At 37.9% G+C, this 16,195-nt stretch overlaps 1 protein-coding gene across 7 annotated transcripts in view; it reads right to left on the minus strand.

The window, feature by feature from the left end:
• SDCBP (syndecan binding protein) overlaps window positions 1–16,195 on the minus strand; it is a 58,183-nt gene that overhangs the window by 14,229 nt on the left and 27,759 nt on the right. For 6 of the 7 annotated variants that reach the window (XM_057531755.1, XM_057531754.1, XM_057531753.1 and 3 more), the window contains one exon: window positions 1,277–1,342. In XM_057531755.1, coding sequence (XP_057387738.1) covers window positions 1,277–1,327 — 51 coding nt within the window. In that variant the 5' untranslated portion in view covers window positions 1,328–1,342. Of the gene's footprint in view, window positions 1–1,276; window positions 1,343–2,101; window positions 2,119–16,195 lie in introns of those variants that run through there. The other variant, XM_057531757.1, reaches the window with a different exon arrangement.

Genomic DNA, 16,195 nt, shown 5'->3' on the forward strand with positions numbered 1-16,195 from the left:
TGAACAGTCCACTTAAAACAGTCCGGCATCAAAGCCTTTGCAGCTGAACAGATGTCAGAGATTTTACAAACCACCCGTCCATAGGGGAGCTATGATGGAAAACATGTGCTCATGATCTCCCCCCCATTTTTATCCAATCACTGCTACACGGCTAACAATTTCAGCTACACATTTGTTACTATTTTTGCTGGGGTTTTTTTCACCCTAAAAGGGCCAACATTTTGCCTAAAAAACACTTGTATTCTTGTATTCTTCTCACAAGTTTCTAATAAACGTTTTATGCTCATTAAATAATTGTTAAGAAGTAAATCTCATTTAGAGTAAACTGAGGTCAAGACCTCAAGTAAAATGATCTTTAGGGGAAGAAGCTTTGAAGTACTAAACAACTCAAAATGAAAGAATTTCATCACATTTATCATATCAAAAAGATTTTAGGAATAAAGAAGTATAACAGGGAGTTCAATTTATCTTGTCAAATTAGAAGAACAAATAATAGCTGAAAAAATTCTGACTTTGAGAGAACAAGTTGAAAGTAAACTGGAAACACGATGGGTTCATTAAATACAATTATCTCTAGTTAAAAAGAAAAATAAAAATTTACAAAACAGCAAGAATTGATCCCAATCACAAACTTTCTTCTTAAGCAGAAGCATCTATTTTCAAAGCTAATACTTACATAAAGGAATACAAAAATTTCTGACTTAATGAAATTAGAAAAACTGTACTAATACAGTCACTTAGAGCAGGAACAAGTAAACTGCTGCTTACATTTAAAAAGAAACAAATCACTACACTTTCATTGTGCATTTACACTACTACTCTTCCTAAAGCAGCATGTACCTCTTTATTTCTATGATTTTTAACTTCAGAGAAGACAATTATGTTAAAGACCGGTCATACTTGAAAACCCAAAAGAACAACGTACGAATTTTAAACAAGACAATGAACGTCTAAGAAGTTGGAGTATATTTTACCAACTTAAAAATGTATTTAATTTAAACCTTAGTTATAAAACCAAGCTATCTTTGAAGAGTTTAAGTCCCGTTTCAAAGAAATAATAACCTGTACCCATTAATCCACAGTGAAATGAAGAATCTCTAGCTTTTCTAACGTTTTAGTTAGAAAAACTTTAGAAAAAATTGAAAAGTTTATAAAGTGTAAAAACGGACAAATACATCTACTATTTAAGTTTCTTGCTTCACTTCACCTATAACCAGAACGTATGGCAGAGTACATGGAAAAAAAAAAGTACTTAAATTAAAGGACTTAAACATACCTGAATCACCTTGTCTACCTTCAGGTCTTCAAGAGATGGGTACAGAGACATTTTTGCAGGATTTTCCTTAAAAAAAAAAAAAATTTCCATGATTCAGATTTTATTGAAATTTAAACAGTACATGCAGCCAGCAACATACACATAAACGTGTATAAATGTTTAACACAAGAGACATTTAATTTGCAAAACACATGGAAAAAAATATGAGCGTGTAGCTATACTAAAAACTGCTGGCTGATGAACAGCTGCCAAACCACCTCTCCCTCCCTTCTGTGATCAAATTATATCCATTACAGATCCTAAACTTCCCTTAGTCAAAGTCCCTTCATTTCTGAAGTTTAGAAAGTCAAAGAGAACGATTATGTGACTCACCTTGCTTGCACAAGGGCTTGGCAACTGAGCAAGTATTATTACATCCTTCTAACAAAAATCTACAGCAGCTCATATGTGTTATCTATGTATAAAACCTCTATTATTAGGAAAATATATATATACACATATTACATAAATATGTATATGTAAAAAACAATATACACCAACTGTTAAGAACAGTTCTATCTTTAAGAGAAATCAATGAAATAGATGGTAAGGGACTGAGGGATAAGAGGGACATTTTTATATTTTAAACATTCTTATATTGTTCAATGATTTTTAGTGACCATGAATTGCTTTTTGTAGTAATTTAAAACAAAATTCTCTAAAAGAATTACAGGGATATACACTCCAAAATTTTGTTTAGCTGTTTTGAGATGAACACTTCCTTTAAACCCAACAAAACAGAATGTATTCTAAATTGGTACAGGGTTTGACATATCAATTTATTACCTCCCAATCAAAATCCACCCATAATTGGCTGCTCTGTGAAAATGGAGATGGGCCCTCTAATTATCTGCTCTTCTGCCGAGTGGTAAGATGCTGAGCTCTGTCAGCAGAGGAAGCTGGAGGTACACTGCAGGAGAAAGGGTTTTTTCTTCTAAGTTCCAGTGTACGGCTCCAGCCGGGCGCCAGCTCCGAGCAGCCTAAGCACCCAGCTCTGCAGTGCTCGGCAGCCAACCGTCCCCAATACTCTGCCGAGCACGTTCCCAGCATGGTGTCACCAGCAAGGCATCCCTCACGAGTAGCTTTCCCTAGCACCCCTTCCTGTGGCTTGCAGCGAGTTCCGAGGTGCAGCACCCAAAAGGGAGACTTATCCAGTAAGTTTGGTATCTCAGCAACTTCACCGTCCATTGAGAGACGGCTGCACTCTCTCCAACAAAGCCCGGATCCCGACACAGGAAGAGGACAGCTGATCCTGGGGCACTCTATCTCAGCCCTGGGGTAAGCAGACACTTATTAAATGTGCTCTTCCTGTATTCTTTAAAGTTCTCTTTACTTCTGACTGGCCAATCCCTGTTTCTTCAATCATGGTATCGTTAAAAATTCTGTACACTAAACTTTCACTGTTCAAATTACTATATGGTTTCTGTTTCCTAGTTGGATGCTAAATGAGTTTTTTTAAATTGACACACTTCACATACCACAAAATTCACTCTTCTAAAGTATACAATTCGACAGTTTTTAGTACATTCTGAGTTGTGCAACCGTCCCTATCATCTAATATTATAACATTTCCATCACCCCAGAGAGAAACCCCATGCCCACCCATTCTCCCATCCCTCCAGCTCCCAGTAAGTATGAATCTACTTTCTGCCTCTCGATTTGCCTGTTCTGGACATTTAACTTGGAATCACAGGACATGTGGCCTTTTGTGTCTAGTTTCTTTCACTTAGTATAATGCTTCCAAAGTTCATTCATGCTGTAGCAGGTACCAGTACTTCACTCCTTTTTAGTGGCTGAATAATATTCCATTGTATGGATATGACACTTCTGGGTATCAGTCGATGACATTTTGGGTGGCTTTACACTTTCTGACTTCTGAACAATGCTGCTAATAATGCTAATGAGCATTTATATCCAAATCTGTGTGTAAACATATAATGCTTCATTGTCTTGGTATACAGCTAAGAGGAAAACTGCCAGGTTATATGGGCAGACTCTAACTTTTTGAGGAACTGAACTGGTTTCTGAAGTGACTGCACCACTTTACATTCCCACCAGCGCGAGAAGGTTCCAGTTTCTCTCTATCTCGGCCAGTGCAGTTGTCCCTCGGCATCTGCAGGGCACTGGTTCTAAGAGCTCCGCTCCCCCGCCCCGCATACACTAAAATCTGTGAAGGCTCAAGGCCCTTACATAAAACGGCATAGTACATACTCGCTATCGTCTGTTTTTTTTATTACAGCAATCCTAGTGCATGTGAAGCAGCATCTCATTGTAGTTTTGATCTGTATTTCCCTAATGACTAATAATGTTGAGCGTCTTTCATGTGCCTATTGGCTACTTGTATATCTTCTTTGGAGAAATGTCTATTTAAATCCTCTGCCCATGTTATTTCTTTTTCTTGCCTAATTGCCCTGGGGTAGAACCTCCAATAAAATGCTGAATAGCAGTAGCCTGATAAAGTTTTGAAGAGGAAAATAGAGCCTAGGTTTGTGAATAAAATGCAAATTCTTGAGAAAGCACAATCAAACATGGCTTAACTCTATTAATCCAGGGAAACAAAATGAAGTACCTTTTGTGTCTCAAAAGATCACTTCCCTAGAAGCTTTCTCCTTAAACACATTTTATTTAAACTTTCAACCATTTTATCGACATCATAAACACAATCATTTTAAATTCACTGTAACTAACGTTGACCAGTAATCCAGGTGCTATTTCTATTTTTGGTTCTGCCACTGGTCACCTACAAGATCCCATTTTTCCTCATGAAAAATGAACTGGATGAGTGGCTCATTTCAAAACTCACTGAGTAGTTTTCTCAATTTTTTTCCCCATAGAAGCTTTTCTTCAAACTAATATTAACTGAAGTTGTCTCAACAACTCTGAGGTCACTCATACCCACACACTCAGGCCAAGAAATGGGCTTTCCAAAATTTAAAAAGAAATAACAAATATCACCCCAGCTTATACTTTTTTAAAAATGTAGTTTGTTCATTTTAAGTATGTTGACCTTAATTAAATCTCACCATTCTTCTAAAATACAAAGGATTCCTCAGTGTTTTTACTTCAAACTATTTCTTGGTCTCATCTCATCCAGTTTCTTCCCAAACATTACAACGTTCCAGCCACAAATGATTTGCCATTTCCTACCCAGGTCAAGTGTTTTGGTGTCTCCACATCTTTATAAAAGCTTTGTCTTCCTCCTGGAATATTCTCCCAGGACTTTTCTATCAAAATCTTAGTCAAGGTGACTTCTGTGAGGTCACCGTTGATGACTTCAGTCTGACATTATTTGCTTCTCTCAGTTTAGCAGTTTCACTCTGCCTTTCATTACAGCTAGTTTATGTTTAACTCTGCTACCTGAGATCAAGGCCCACATTTAATTTTTTATTTATCTAACACAATACCTTATCCTGATAGGAAACAAATGTTTATTAAATATTTTAGCCAATAGTATCAAAATTACAGTAAACAAGACATGGTTAAAACTTTTATTGTAAAGTTCTGGTTGTCTCACCTTGCAAGTCTACTACTTTATTGGGTTTGTGTTTTTTGTTTGTTTTTTGGGGTTTTTTGTTTTGTTTTGTTTTTGCCATGTCGAGCAGCTTACGGGATCTCAGTTCCCAGAAAAGGGATTAAATCCAGGCCAGGGCCCATGAAAGCCTGGAATCCTAACCACTAAGCCACCAGGGAACTCCCAACAAATCTACTACTTTGAACAACACTGTTAAAAAGCGTTCCAGGAAAACAATAAGTTTTTGTATTATTTTTCTTGAAGGACTCCATTAACTCACTTGTATAGTATATTTAAACCTTTGACCTAAAGCTAAGTGTCAAAAATACTTAGCCCTGGGGACTTCCCTGGTGGCGCAGTGGATAAGGCTCCACGCTCCCAATGCAGGGGGCCCGGGTTCAATCCCTGGTCGGGGAACTAGATCCCACATGCATGCCGCAACTAAGAGTTCACATGCCACAACTGGGAAGACCGCATGCCGCAGCTAAGGAGCCCATGAGCCGCAACTGGGGAGCCTGCCTGCCACAACTAAGACCCAGTGCAACCAAATAAATAAATAAATATTTTTAAAAACATACTTAGCCCTTTTTGAAGAACCACAAAGCTACTCTCAAAATCCTTTCAATTATGTTTGGAATTTCAGAATGATCAATAATGAGATTTAAGAGAACTCTGAAAATAATTCCATTACATCAGTGTGAGAATTCCCATTTTACTCTCACTTAAAACTCTATCAAACACTATGACTGTACCAACTAAAGACAAAATTCTCTTTGCAGGCCTTCCCTTCACCTGACGAGCAATCAGTGAGAAGGGAGAGCTTACAGCTCTCGCTGGTCCTGAGATCAGTAGACACAACACCTTTGCCATCTACTCTAACGGTCTGCTCACAACATTCCTGACAAAGTAACAACTTTGTTTCATTGGTCTAATTCCTGGAAAGAACTGGCGCTCTTCACTGACCCCTAAACCCAGGCTTGGCCCACTCTATGCTTCCAGCAACCTCCTTGCATCTCATGCCTCACTAAACGCCTCTGCACGCCGTGGTGCAGGCCTTTAGAAAATAACCCCCCAAATCAATTACTACTAAGAGAGTTCTCAGTGCTTAGAACAGTTTCAGGGTTCTTCCAGAACTAAAGACAAAAAAATTTGACTATTCTGCCTCAGTATTAGGTTTTCTATCTGATCCTCTACCTCCTCAGGGCAAGGTTAAGGTAACTTCCTTAGTCTTTAAATATGTGTACAGACCAAAAAACTCTGAAATTCAAATATTGTATGTGATATTTTGGAACACCTAGTTAATTTGCTTTCTAGCAGCAATGCTCTGATTAACAAAGTAGAAAACATGCTGGTAAAGTTATCCAGTTAATATCACCTAAAATGGCAGTACTCATCATTTTCTGAGTGACTGACGCATTCCTTCTCTCAAACCACCCACTACAACTGGTCTCACTTTTTAAAAATGGTGTGATCGTTCAAGTTAAAATAATGTTTGTCAGCTTGTTTAGTCTGAGTTGTTTTTAAAAAATCTTGAGATGATGAAAAGTCAGGACTGCAGAACCACTGATCTTAAAAAAAAAGAAAATACAGTGCAACACATCTGGTGCTCCGGTTTTTGTAGCTGCCGCCCAGGGGACAACCCCTTGATCGCCTGGCTCTGGCTGCCAGCAGGGCGTACGTTCACAGGCCCCACAGGGCTACAGCGCTCCTGCTGACGAGGAGAGGGAAGAGGTCAAGACGGCTGCGTGGAAGGCGCTTGACCTGTATGATACGCTCACCCCAAAGGTAGCTTCAGGTATGAGGAAGACCCTACCCGAGTCCCCCCCACCACCACCAAGCCAACAGCGCACTGCATCTGTGCAGAGGACAACAGCGCCATCACCTGGCTCTGTCTGCACAAAGGTGCGGCCCAGTGATGGTCTAACTGTGGAGCCCATACAAGTTGGTGCCCCACCAGCTGGCCTACGGAGATAACAGTTCTTAACAGGTGCTCCTCCAGGGCACAGTGTAAAGACAGCAGACTGAAATGCACCCCAGACTCCCTATAAAAGAGGTCGATTACCTTATCTTCAAAGCTGCGGCCTGAAGAGCAAGCAGGCTTGTAATTAAACACACACCCAGGGGCTATAATTCTCTCCAGAAACTGGGAGGGCCAGCAGGTACCATCTGTGCACTCTCCATCTGTCCCATCCGAGGCGGCCAGCGTCTCTGAGGAAGGACCTAGTGCCAGTGTACACGTCTGCGGCCCACAGGGGACATCCCTGGCTAGCCTGGCCCTGGTGGCCAGCGGGGCTTGTACTCACCAGTTCAACACAGGACTGTAGCAAACAAAGCCACAGTTAACTGGCAGTCTTACCAGGGCTCAGTGCAGAGGGAGCAGACAGAAATGCCTATTTCCCAATCTTCCCCTGAAACAGGTAAATTCGCATACTTTTAAAACTGCTGCCTCAGAGTGTGGCTTCCCAACGGCCTGAATCTTGGTGCTGACCGCGATCCTCCCCGCTGACCGCGATCCTCCCCTTCGGGCCAGTGACAGACCTTGACAACCGTCAGCTATTGGGAGCCAAAAGCAATAAAGGAGGCTGCTTGGAAAGCTGAAAGGTTAAGAGATACAACCAAGAGCTAGTGCAGGGTCGAACGAGAAGGCTCATCTATATGAGGCCACTCCTTTAAGACTGGGAGAGGTGGCTGTTTTATCTAAACAGAGAGAGCCAAGGAAAATGAAGAACCAGAAGAATATGATCCAAACGAAAGCCCAAGATAAATGCTCAGTAAAAAAGACCTTAATGTAAGTGATTTACCTGATAAAGAGTTTTAAGTAACAGTCATAAAGATGCTCACCAGGCTCAGAAGAACAAGGGATAGACAAAGTAAGAATTTCAGAAGATAACGAAAATATAAGGAGGCACCAAGTAGAAATCATAAGGCTAAAAAATACAGCAACTTAACTAAAAAACACAATAGAGGAGTTCAACAGCAAACCAGACGAAGCAGAATAAAGGAAGAAATGAACCTGAAGAAAGGAAGAAACAAACCAGAAGACAGGGCAGTGTAACTCATCTGATCAGAGCAGCAAAAAGAAAAAAGAATGAAGATAGCTTAAGAGACTTACGAGACAACATGCTAACCAACATTTGCATCGTAAGGTTCTCTGAAGGAAAGGAGAGAAAGAGGCAGAAAACTTACGTGAAGACAGTTTCCTTCACATAAGAAAGAAGAAACAATGACTGAAAATTTCCCTAATTTTGGGAAGGAAACAGACATCCAGATCCAGGAAGTTCAGGGAGTTCCAAAAAAGAGATGAAGATATCCACACCAATACATATTATAATTAAAATATCAAGACGAGGAGAGAATCTTAAAAAGTGACAGGAGAAAAACAACTTGTTATGTACAAGAGAACTCCCAAGAGACTATGAGCAGATTTTTCAGCAGAAACCGCAGGCCAGAAGGGAGTGGCATGATATAACTCAAAGCGCTGAAAGAAAAAAACTGCCGCCAAGAATGCTCCACTCAGGGGACTTCCCTGGTGGCGCAGTGGTTAAGAATCCGCCTGCCAATGCAGGGAACATGGGTTTGAGCCCTGGTCCGGGAAGGTCCCACATCCTGCGGAGCAACTAAGCCCGCGCACCACAACTAGTGAGCCTGCGCTCTAGAGCTCGCGAGCCACAACTACTGAGCCCACGTGCCACAACTACTGAAGCCCACGCGCCTAGAGCCCATGCTCCACAACAAGAGAAGCCACTGCAAGGAGAAGCCCGCGTACCACAACAAAGACCCAACACAGCCAAAAATAAAATCTTTAAAAAAAAAAAAATACTCCACTCAGAAAAGTTGTCCTTCAGATTTGAAGGCAAGGTAAAGAGTTTCTCAGACAAGCAAAAGCTAACAGAGTTCACCACTAGACCAGCCTTATATAAGAAGTTGTATAGAGATTTAAGTCGAAACAAAAAGGTGCTAATTAGTAATAGGAAAACAAAAAGTATAAATCCCAATGGTACAAGTAAATATATTAAAAAAAAATTCAGAATAACCTAAAGCTGTAAACATGGTGGATTAATCACAAAGTTAGAATAAAGGTTAAAAGACAAAAGTTTAAAAAAAAAAACAAACAACTAACTACAACCATTTGTTAAGGGAAACACAGATAAAAGGATGTAAGCTGTGACATCAAAAGTATAAACGGGGGTGGGGGATGTAAAAATGTAGTGACAAGGATGCCCACCTTGCCACTTTTATTCAACATACTCTTGGAAGTCCCAGCCAGAGCAACTAGGCAAGAAACAGAAAGAAAAGGCACCCAAATTGGAAAGGAATAAGTAAAACTGTCAGTATTTGCAGGTGAAATGTTACTAATATGTAGAAAAGCTGAAAGAATCACCAAAAAACTGTTAGAACTAATAAATTCAGTAAACCTGGAAGATACAAAACCAATACACAAAAATCTGTTGCCTTTCTATACACTAACAATTAACTACCAGAAACAGAAATTAAGAAAACAATTCCATTTACAATTGCATCAGAGAAATAAATTTAAATAAGGAGGTGAAAGACTTGTACACTGAAACTATAGCACATTGATGAAAGAAATGAAAGACAACACAAATAAATGGAAACATATTCCATGCTCCTGGACTGGAGGAATTAATATTGTTAAAATGTCCATACTATCCAAAGTAATCTAAAGATTTAATGCAATCTCTGTCAAAGTTCCAATGGCATTTTTAAAAGAAAATGAACAACCCTAAAATTTGTATGCAATCATAGAAAACCCCAAATAGTCAAAGCAAACTTGAGGGAAAAAACAAAGCTAGAAGCATCACACTTTCACTTTGAACTATATTACAGAGCTGTAGTAATCGAAACAGTAGGATACTGCATAAAAACACACACATAGACCAACAGAAGAGAATAAAGAGCCCCAAAACAAACCCATGCATGTGTGGTCAATTAATTTGTGACAAAGGTGTCAAAACTATACAATGGGAAAAGTACATTCTCTTCAATAAATGGGAAAACTGGACAACCACATGGAAAAGAATGAAATCGGACCCCTATCTCACACCATACACAAATATCAACTCAAAATGTATTAAAACTTGAACATGGGCTTCCCTGGTGGCGCAGTGGTTGAGAATCTGCCTGCCAATGCAGGGGACATGGGTTCGAGCCCTGGTCTGGGAAGATCCCACATGCCGTGGAGCGGCTGGGCCCGTGAGCCACAATTACTGAGCCTGCGCGTCTGGAGCCTGTGCTCCACAACAAGAGAGGCCGCAATAGTGAGAGGCCCGCGCACCGTGATGAAGAGTGGCCCCCGCTTGCCACAACTAGAGAAAGCCCTTGCACAGAAACGAAGACCCAACACAGCCATAAATAAATAAATAAAAATTAAAAACAAAAAAAACAAAAAACTTGAACATAAGACCTGAAACCATAAAATTTCTAGAAGGAAACGTTGGCAATAAGCCACTTGACATTAGTCTTGGTGATGACTATTTGGATTTAACACCAAAAGCAAAGGCAACAGAAGAAAAATAAACAAGTGGTACTACATCAAACTAAAAAGGTTCTGTACAGCAAAGGAAACAATAAATTGAAAAGGCAACCTACCAAATGATAGAAAATATTTGTAAATCATATACGATAAGGGTTAACAGCCAAGCTAAAAAAAGAACTCAAAGAACTCATATAACTCTGCAACGAAAAAAATAAAAAATCCAATTTAAAAAAGGGCAGAGGAGCTGAAGAGACATCTTCCCAAAGAAGATATACAGATGGTCAACAGATACATGAAATGGTGTTCAATATCATCAGGGAAATGCAAGTCAAAACCACAGTGAGATATCACCTCACAGCACAGGAAACAATTGAAATGCTCTATCAGAGAAGTAACCTAAAGTACTTCCATATGGTAGTAAAGTAAAAACCTTGTTAAGGTCCTAAAACATTGTGTCTTCAAGTCCATAAGGATAACCTGGAAATCTTGTTAATAACACAGATTCTTGAGTCCTAGCCCCAGAAACTAAAAGAGTAAGTCTGGAGTAGAGTCCAGAAATCTGCCCTTTAACCCTTTGTATACCATCAGCGTCCAATGGACACAATTTAAAATTTTGAGTTTCTTTTTCCAGAAGTTCTATTTCACGACTTTTATTCTTTCTTGGATAAAAGAAAGGGAGAGAGGAATGAACTGGAAAAAAAAATCTTTAAATAGAGTAAAATCACTCTACCTTACAAATATCACAAGGGTTCAACTGGACTCCTTTATAAATCTAAGATCCGTTATGGAATCTTAGTGAACTTATTTTTCCCATATCTTGAAAGTTTTGCTACTTTATCTAGGAATTACTTAATCATTATTCATCCATTACTCCCAAGTACGCTAAAGAAAAAACTAAAATGACAATAGGAACAAAAAGTAGAATCATTCTTATTCATTCTAGGAATACATTATGTCATCCTTCAGTATGTGTTGCCCAAAGTACTGCATCCTCTTCCAAAAATGCATAAAGTCTGGAGCCTTTGTATAAAGTCTTTGTAGCCTTTTTTCTAAACTGTATTCTTTGAACACAGTAGAAAATGTGGGATTTTTCATTTTTCACCCATGATGGTACAGAGAATAAACTGGAGGAAGACATTTATTAAACAAATCAGAGATGAATACAAAGAAACAAATAGCTGTACTCTAGACTTTTATGATAATGAGGGAATTGATCATAACAAACCTCAGACTATGACTTTTCAGATGAAGATATCCTAATTGAAATTCCTCAAACTTAAAGATCAGTGAGTAAACAATATGCCTGTACTTAATAAAAAAAATAACGATTTTTCAGTTAGTCATTCCGAAGGAAGCACTTTATCATGCAATATTTTGAAATAAGTCCCTAGATCCTGTTTAAAAGGATATTTACCACCTTCTTTCCTCTTTTATATCTATACAGCAAAACTTACTTGATTTGGTTTGTAAGTAGCCAAATGAAGGCAGGTATTTAAACAAAGGTGACCAGATGAAAACAGCAATGTAGAGAAATTTTTAAAAATCTGTTCCACTGACTATTCTAATTGGTATTTATAAAAGTATAAATGAAAATTCTTTGCAAATATAAGTCAGATGGTCATCCCTGCAAAATCATGAACCATGAAAGTTTGCAAAAATACTCCATTTTGACAACGCAAGTACAAAAATTACCAAACAGTAATGTTAGAAAATATTAGAGATGGATATGAAATCTAAAATTGTGTTTTGACAACCAAGTGCATGAAGAAAAACAAAGTAATTATAAGCTAAGATATATTAGAGATGTAATTGAAATCTGGAACAATATTTATAAAAAGGATATCTCCCAACTGTATCGATGACAGTTGATGAGCAATTAGTTATACTCAAAGATGTTGCCCATTTCAGCTATATGTACCTTCAAAACCAGGAAAACTTAGAATAAAATTTTTGGTTTCTTATGTTCAAGTTGTTATTAAAATTCTGTTTCTAGTAAAACCGTGTTTCCCTATGCCTTTATTTTCACTTCTGCAAGTCATTCATAAAATGATCTAAATTATAAAAAATAAAAATAAAAACAAAAAATATCCACTGGACCCAGATGATAAATAGTAATGATCATGTTTTCTAGTACACTGTGGATTCATAAGCATTCCAGATGACTCATATATGGTGTCAAGCAACACACTTTGATAGAGTCCTAACAGTCTTCATGGCAGTGTTTCTCAAACTTGGCTCACCACCAGATCAGAATTATTTGGGCACTAGTTAAAAATACTTTACCAAGCTGACACAGATTTCATGGAAGGACGTAGGAATTATTCTTTTAATAAATATCCCAGGAGACTATGATGATAAGCAATTGAGAAATATGGTCATATGAAGTCTACTCTAAGTATAACTTCGTTTTACCCGTAAGATTCCATTTCCCACCTATTGAACTGGCAAAAATCCAAAGCTGGACAACACTCTCTGATAATGAGGCTTTGAGAAACACTCATACATTACTGGTAGAAGTGTAAAGTAGTATAATTTCCACAAAGAGTGAGTTTGCAATATCTACCAAAATTGTAAATGCAGATACCCTCCAACCCAGCAACACCACTTCAGGTTTTAGTCTATAAATATACCTACATACAAAAAGCAACAAATGTAAAATTTTATTCACTGAAGCACCAACTGTAATACCAAAATTCTTTAAACAAAGGAGGAAGTACTAGATACACAAAATAGTGAACGAGGTCCAAAATATTATCATTAACTGGAAAAAACAAAGCATTATTTAGCGCAGTATATAAAGTATGCTCAAATTTGTGTTAAAAGGAAGGGGGAACTTAAGGAACCAGAAAAAGAAACACAAACTAAACCCAAAGCTAGCAGAAGTAAGGAAGTAACAGAGATTAGAACAGAGATAAATAAAATAGAGAATAGAAAAAATAAAGAAAAATCAATGAAAACTAAATTTGGTACTTTAAAAAGATCAACAAAATTGACAAACCTTTAGCTAAATGGACTAAGAAATAAAAAGAGAAAACTCAACATGTTAAATGAAAGTGGGAATACTATCAGTTTCTACAAAAATAAAACATTAAGGCTCTCTACAAGAGAGCACTATAAACAACTGTACACTAAAAAATTGGATAAACTAGATGAAATGGACACATTCCTAGAAACACAAAACCTATCAAGCCTAACTCAGAAAGAAATAGAAAATCGAAATAGACCCAAAACTAGTAAAGAGACTGAATCAGTAATCAAAAATCTCTCAACAAGGAAAAGCCCTGAACCTGATAGCTTCATTGGTGAACTCTACTAAACATTTAAAGAAGAATACCAATCCTTCTCAAATTTTGCAAAAAAATTGAAAAGGGGACACTTTCATTCTATGAGGACAGCATTACCCTGATACCAAAGCCAGACAAAGACACAAGAAAGAAAACTATAGACCAACACCCCTTATGAACATTGATGCAATCCTCAACAAAATACTAGCAAACAGAATTCAACAGCATGTTAAAAGGATTAGACACCTTTTAACAAATGGGATTTATTTCTGGAATACAAAGATGGTTCAACATATGAAAATTGTTCAAAGTAATACATATCAACAAAATGAAGTGAAAAAAACACAAGATCATCTGAATTGATGTAGAAAAAGCATTTGACAAAATTCAACACCGCTTTATGATAAAAACACACAACAGAATAGGAGTAGAAGAAAACAACTTCCACATAATAAAGGCCATATATGCAAAACCCACAGCAAACATCATACTCAATGGTGAAAGACTGAATATTTTTCCACTAAGGTCAGGAACAAGGCAAGCATGCCCACTTTCAACACTACTCTTCAACACAGTACTGCAAGTTCTAGCCAGAGCAAGAAAAAGAAATAAAAGGCATCCAAACTGGAAAAGAAGTAAAATTATCTCTGTTTTCAGATATGACCTTTTATGTTTAGGGTTTAGAAAACCTTAAAGACTCCACAAAAAAGCATTAAAACAAATTCAGCAATGTAACGGGATACAGTTAATGCACAAAAATCAGTTGCATTTTTATACGTAAATAACAAGCAATCTAAAAAGGAAAACACAAAACCAAATCCATTTCCAATAGCATCAAAAAGAATAAACTACTTAACGAATCTAATCAAGAAGGTAAAAAAACTTGTACAACGAAAACCACAAAACACTGCTGAAAGAAACTGAAAACAATCTTAGAAACAAAACTGGAGAACTCACACTTCCTGATTCCAAAATTTACTATAAAGCTAGAGTATTCAAAATGGTAACTACTGAAACCCGCACGCCTAGAGCCCATGCTCCGCAACGAGAAGTCACCGCAATGAGAAGCCTGCGCACTGCAATGAAGAGTAGCCCCTGCTCACTGCAACTAGAGGAAGCCCACGTGCAGCAACAAAGACCCAGCGCAGCCAAAAATTTTAAAAAACCAATCAAAATGGTATAGTATTAGCATAAAAACAAACATAGACCAATGGAATAGAACAGACAGCCTAAAATAAACCCTGGTATACATGGTCAAATGATTTTTGACAAGGGTGCCAAGACCATTCAATGGAAAAGACAGTCTTTTCAACAAATGGCGCTGGGAAAATTGGATATCCACATGCAAAAGAATGAAGGTGGACCCTTACCTAACACAATATATACAAAAGTTAACTCAAAATGGATCCAGGATCTAAAGGTAAGACCTAAAACACTAAAACTCTTAGAAGAAAACATAGGACAAAACATTCCTGACATTGGATTTGGCAACGGTTTCTTCGATATGACACCAAAGGCACAGGTCACAAAAGAAAAAAATACATATTGGACTTAATGAAAATTTTTTTTAATTTGTGCATCAAAGGACACTATCAATAGCGTAAAAAGGCAACCCACTGAATGCGAGAAAATATTTGCAAATCATATCTGATAAGGAATTAATATCCAGAATATTTAGAGTACTCCTAAAACCAAAAATCCAAAATCGGCAAAGAACGTGAATAGACATTTCTCCAAAGAATATAGAGGAACAGCCAATAAGCACATGAAAGGATGCTCAACATCACTAATCATTAGGGAAACGCAAATCAAAACTATGAGATACCACCTCACACCCACTAGAGTGACAACTATCAAAAAAAGGAAAACAAGTGTTGGCGAGGATGTGGAGAAATTAGAACCCTTATTCACTGTTGGCAGGAATGGAAAATGGTACAGGTGCTATAACACACAGTATGGCAGTTCCCCCCAAATTAAGAATAGAATTCTGTATGATCCAGCAATTCCATTGCTGAGTATACACCCAAAAGAATCAAAATCTGGATCTGAAGAGGTATTTGTATACCTACATTCACAGCAGCATTATTCGCAACACCTCAAATGTGGAAGCAACCCAAGTCTCTATCGACAGATGAATGGATAAACAAAATGTCAACACATATATATGCGCGAACGCACGCGCACGCACACACACAATGGAACTTTATCCTGCCTTAAACATGGAAGGAAACTCTGCAATGTACTATTGATACAACATGGATGAACCTTGAAGACATCATGCAAAGCGAAATAACCCAAACACAAGCAAGACAAATACTGTGATCCCACTGACACGAGGTACTTGCAGTATCAAAATCATAAAGACACAAAGTACAGCGATGGTTGCCAGGGGCTGGTGGGAGGAGAGAATGGGGCGTTACTGTTTAACGCGCAGAGACTTCAGTGTTACAAGATGAAAAGACTCAAGGGGATGGACGGTGGTGATGGCTGCACACCAATGTCAGTGTATTTAACGTCTCTGAACTGTACACTTAACAATGGTTAAGACAGTAAAATTTACATGTACTTTACCACAATTAAAAAAAAAG

Source organism: Balaenoptera acutorostrata, chromosome 17 (genome assembly GCF_949987535.1).
Source record: "Balaenoptera acutorostrata chromosome 17, mBalAcu1.1, whole genome shotgun sequence".
Lineage (NCBI taxonomy): Eukaryota > Metazoa > Chordata > Mammalia > Artiodactyla > Balaenopteridae > Balaenoptera > Balaenoptera acutorostrata.